Below are 5000 nucleotides of genomic sequence, written 5' to 3'. Positions count from 1 at the left end.
CTTGGTTGACCGTTTTTTGATTTATTGACCGTGAAAATTATGAGCTATTTGCTGCAATACTCAACAACTCTCTTTGCGCCAAGGTCACAATGAATGACTCCACAGTTAAACATTGATCTTGAGATTGAACCTATCCCTCATCACCCGTTCCGACAGTTTTTAGTTTTACTCAATAAAAATCAAAGAAAAATGAAAAAGATATGGCGTTTAAACTTTGTTGCAGTTTTTTTGTCTCACTCAATTGCCAGTATATATATATAACCATAGTGGGCCTTCTGTAACTTCGTTGCCGCTGCTTGTTTGCTTGTTTCCACTTATTTTAGCTCGTATTACGTAAACCAGTGCCCCTTTTTCACGCTGCTCTCACACCCCTGTCCTCATGCACCGGTTTAGCCGGTGTGTATGTGGTAACGAACGAGTGCGTAGTGTTGCTGCTGATGATAATGCTGTTTCGTGGTTTGTCGCTAGCTCTATCCTTCGTGTGCAGCGGCTGTCCTACCTATCTATCCTCTCAGCTCTTTCTTTCTAGCGCTTTATATCTTTAGTACATCCGCACCATACTGGCTTTGGCAAGACCTCACCACAAGATTTGCTAATGGGAGCAATCGTCCGGCATGATAAGGGGGAAAACGAAGGTACAGCTCCTCTGCTCCTCCGCAATACACGCACAAACGCACATACACACATTCACACATGCCAATCATGTACATTGATGGGGAAAGGGTTAACAGAATGTGTATTCCTTGTCATTTGTCCTTGGCGCTTATCGTACTATACTCCGACTGCCCACGGGATTGGTTTCAAGAGCTCCAACATCGAGATTGAGAATGATAATAAAATTTAAAAAAAATGATACATAATTTTTTAGCGAGCGGAGCGCCATTCCCTTCGATTTATGCCAAATATTAAGATACCCAAATCAACAGCATAGCAACACGCACACACGACAGCACAGATACACACAGCTCCGGTCCAGCACCGATATCGATGGCGTGCCACAAATCGAACAAATGTGGGCGGCGGAGCTGTTGCAGAAAAGGGTGTCGCTCGCTAACAAACACTCCTCAGTGATTCGAATAAAAACCCCCAAGCCCTCCCCTGAATTATCTTCACCTTTCATTCATGGCTCATTCATGACTGCCGGTGGTTCACTGCTGTTTCCTATTTGAGCGGGGCATCGAATAGTCGGATCGGTTTTGAAACCAATGTCCCATCTCCAACCACTCCATCCCTATCTCCTCTACCATCAAAAAGATGCTCCTTGTGCCTTGGGTAATGCTACTCGGGTGTATATAATTTGCTCTAGAAGTGTTCTTTACTCTCAAACTAGCTAAAGTGTCGCTGCTCCGGTTCCCTCATCGCGCGTAAAAGGTGCAGCGTGGTTGATGACGAACTAACTCCTATCCTTGTTTCCCTTGACATATACAGTCATACTGATGTATATTCACTTATATACATGCATATACATTTATTTTTAATAATATTCATATATATATATATAGTTTCGATTTCTTTAAATATACTCTTTTATTTGATTTTCGTTTTCGATATCTAAAAACCGTTATGCAATCATACATTCATCGTCATCACTATACACACTATCTTGTTTGCACTTCAGGCACTGCCCGCCCATTAGTGTTTGTTTCTTTTTTCTAAGTTTCACTTCTCAAGCTTCTTAGTAGCGTTACCGGCAACCATCGCCCTCGATCACATCCAGCAACCGGTATTTGCCACACCTTCTCCGGTATTTGCCACAGCAATTCTTGTCGGCGCCTGCAGGACCGCTCTAGGCTGATCATTGACATAAAATGATACTATTCAACCCCAACAGAGACTGAGGCAACGAGAGATAATCTGGTAGTGCGTAAGAATCTGGTAGAGTCGAATTATATGGTCCGGATAGCGACACTCACTGATACTGCTCGCCGACGAGTGACTACCGTTCTCCAGTTCGTGATTCCAATTACAGTAAAAATCCGCTATTGGACGCCTCCGCGCACTGAGTGCCTTGTGCTCTCTTAATTTGACCGGCCCGAAAGTCAAGGACGCAAATGAAAGTATTTGAAGTATTTGAAAGATGATTCCCAATGTTACGTCCTGCTTTAAATGTTATCATTGTTACCTAACATTTTGTTTCTAAGAGTTTCTGCTTGTTCAAAAGCCTGCCTGTTTATTGGGGATGCTCGTTTTGAGGAAAGGAGGAGACCAACAATAGATTTACCAATAAATTCGGAATCAATTCCTATTATAGGCTTGGCATGATACAGACGAGTGGCGTATAGCACTGCTTGAAATTGTGGGAGAAGTCCTCACATTCTTTGACCTCACAATGCATTTTCGGGCCGGACACGATGTGCCCTCTGTGATCAACTCAAGCTCAATTACAGACTACTTCGCTTTAAAAAAAATACAATTACCGCAGGTGTATGGTGTTGTTGTAGAATGTCTCTACCGGGCTCTTACCCTCTCAAAGGATCTCTCTGGTCAATGCATCTGTTCAGCCCGAACCCCTACATCCCTTGCAAATTACGCATGATGCGATTTTGTTTGTTTTGTAAGGATTTTTACATGTTCAACAAATACAACAGGACATATTCGGAACAAAGATCTTCCGCGGAACATTCCCACGATACGTGTTTTCCAAAATATTCGCGGTAAATTTCAATCCTTCTCCCTCCTGCATTCATATTACCTCTCTCTCTCTTATCTTTCTTATTTCTATCAACAAACTATCCTCGAGAAATGGCTGCCCTAAAACTAAACAAACGTGAAACTGGACAAACTGGGTACGAACAGCCTGGCTGCTGGCAACAGCTGACTTACTACACAAACTGAAAAAGCAAACCGGAAAAACGAGGGTAACGAGGGATAACGAAGCAAACAGAAGTAAAAACCGTTGCAGTAGAGTGTGATTTGGGGAATTCGGGCTAGGATCAAATAAATTCCAGCGTAAGCAATATTGTGCGCCCAGCTTAACAGGGCATTTCAACGGCCCCTTCTCCGATAAGCCTCCATCATCTTGGCGAACCCTTGCTCCCTTCCTTACACTTCGCGATTTTTTGTTGTGTTTTTTGTGTAGCTACAGAGCGTTACTTCACGTCAACTGAAGTATCTACATCGACCCACATTAAAAAGCATTCCGCAAACACAGCCCGTGTGCGTCGATGTGTGACACGCAACGGTAATAGTTTTAAAAAAATAATCATACAACCAAGGGTAAAAGTTAAAGTTAAACCTAATGCTTTGCTTAGTCTCTAGTGGTAGGCAGCTACAACTGTATGTATTGGTACTACAATCGATAAGGATTGCAGAGGATACGGTGCTCAGTATTCATCCGGTACTCTGTTGTGTTCTTGCACATTTTCCCTGCATCCTTGACTTTCTTGACAAACCTTTTCCACAGCCTACCCCGCTCCAAAGCTAGGCTTGGCCCTTATGACTCTGGGGTCAGTTAAAAGAGAAGATAAAAACAAGAACAAAGCATCGAACGATGATTCATTAATGCTCGGAAAAAGTAATTTCGTTAAAGCTATCGGATGTTAGCTGTTTTAAATCGTGTTACCAAAGCACAACACAGATAGGTAACCAGCAAAGTTGTTCTGACCTCCTTAACCTCTTCTTTGTGTCTCCTTCCCTTGTTAGCCTGTGTGTGGCAGTCGGTCAGGTTGGATAAATTACACAAATACACTGATGGTGACATTGATTACGCATGCTTGCGAAGAACTCTCTACTTTGCGGCTGATCGGCGTCTTTCAACAGCCTAGAGTAACCCTCTAACACGCGTGTGATGAAGTCCTGCTGGCTGGGAACTGAGGCTGAGCAAAACACATTGAGCGCGGCAGCAGCAGTGATTCTCGATACGCTCGCTCGTTTGCATAAAACAGTATGAAAATAACGATCAATAATCATAGCTGCCCGTCGGCAATAGCTCTACTCCTTCTGTAATTCTATTCCTGCTGTTATTCAATTAGTTCAATTGAAGAACATGAAAGACGTACCCTACACGTCTGTTTCCCTTCGTCCGCGCGCTATTCCTCTACTCACATCGAGACCACAGAGGGGTATACACGTCCTCACTATATGAAAGATCGCACCCAACGCTGATGCCTACAGGTACCAAACTTTTTCATCCATCTACGCCTCACTACACGGTTCTCTATTCTTATTTATTCGTCGGCGCATCCTACTCCTCCTCCTGCATCAAGGGTTCATTCTGCCGCTGCTGGTGTTGGTAGTGGTACTGCCGCTTACTGTCGCTACCTTCACTGCTAATACGCGCATCCACGGCCACCAGGGTTCAGTCGCTCTTCTGCTGGCAGTACAGCTCCTTCAGCGACTTCAACTCTTCGATCAGAGCCTTGTTCTGGTTCTCCAGCACCGCCACCCGATTCTCTAGGCACTTGATGTACTCCTTCTTCTTGCGCCGGCATTCACGGGCCGCCTCCCGGTTCTTCTGCAACCGCATCTCGCGTTTGCGCGACTGATCCTCCAGCTGCACGCTGCCGCCCATGACTGTGTTGGGAAAGATATCTTCAGACGGTGGTTTCGCGCAATAGACGGTTGCACACAGACGCGCATATTCGACGACGAGGCCGCCCCGCAGACGCATTGGTACGTGGGAACAGGAAGGTGGTGTGGGGTAACAGGGCAAAACGGATGTGTCCGAGGATCGGTCACAGCGATTTGTACCATAGCGTGTTGCGTGTTAGTGTGTCGAAAGTAGCGCGGGCAACAGGGGTACGAAATACAAAACACATATGTGTGCAGGTCGATCGGTGGAGCGGACAGTCGTCAGTTGTTGTTGAGACATAGGCCGGTCAGACGCGTGTATGAATTGTATGAGGTCAAATAATTGAGAAATTTTTCAGTGGTTGAGGGGGGAAACGGACAAACGAAACATAAAACCAATTTACCACCGAATAGGAATGTGAAGGGGAAAAGGGAAGAGCGGTAGGGATGCGTGCGGGTCCCAAGGCACAACGGGTTTTCGGGATACACAG

The 5000-nt window shown here is 45.0% G+C and overlaps 1 protein-coding gene across 3 annotated transcripts in view; it reads right to left on the bottom strand.

Annotated features, from left to right (window-relative positions):
- Window positions 1-206: 206 nt before the first annotated feature.
- The window catches only part of LOC126579529 (cyclic AMP response element-binding protein B), a 15714-nt gene continuing 10920 nt past the window's right edge, over window positions 207-5000 (bottom strand). For 2 of the 3 annotated variants that reach the window (XM_050242907.1, XM_050242908.1), the window contains one exon: window positions 207-4512. In XM_050242907.1, coding sequence (XP_050098864.1) covers window positions 4298-4512 — 215 coding nt within the window. In that variant the 3' untranslated portion in view covers window positions 207-4297. Of the gene's footprint in view, window positions 4531-5000 lie in introns of all 3 variants that reach the window. The other variant, XM_050242906.1, reaches the window with a different exon arrangement.

Source organism: Anopheles aquasalis, chromosome Y, assembly GCF_943734665.1.
Source record: "Anopheles aquasalis chromosome Y, idAnoAquaMG_Q_19, whole genome shotgun sequence".
NCBI classification, from domain to species: Eukaryota; Metazoa; Arthropoda; class Insecta; order Diptera; family Culicidae; genus Anopheles; species Anopheles aquasalis.
Note: the sequence above shows the minus strand (reverse complement) of the source record. Positions and strands in the feature narration are given on the sequence as shown.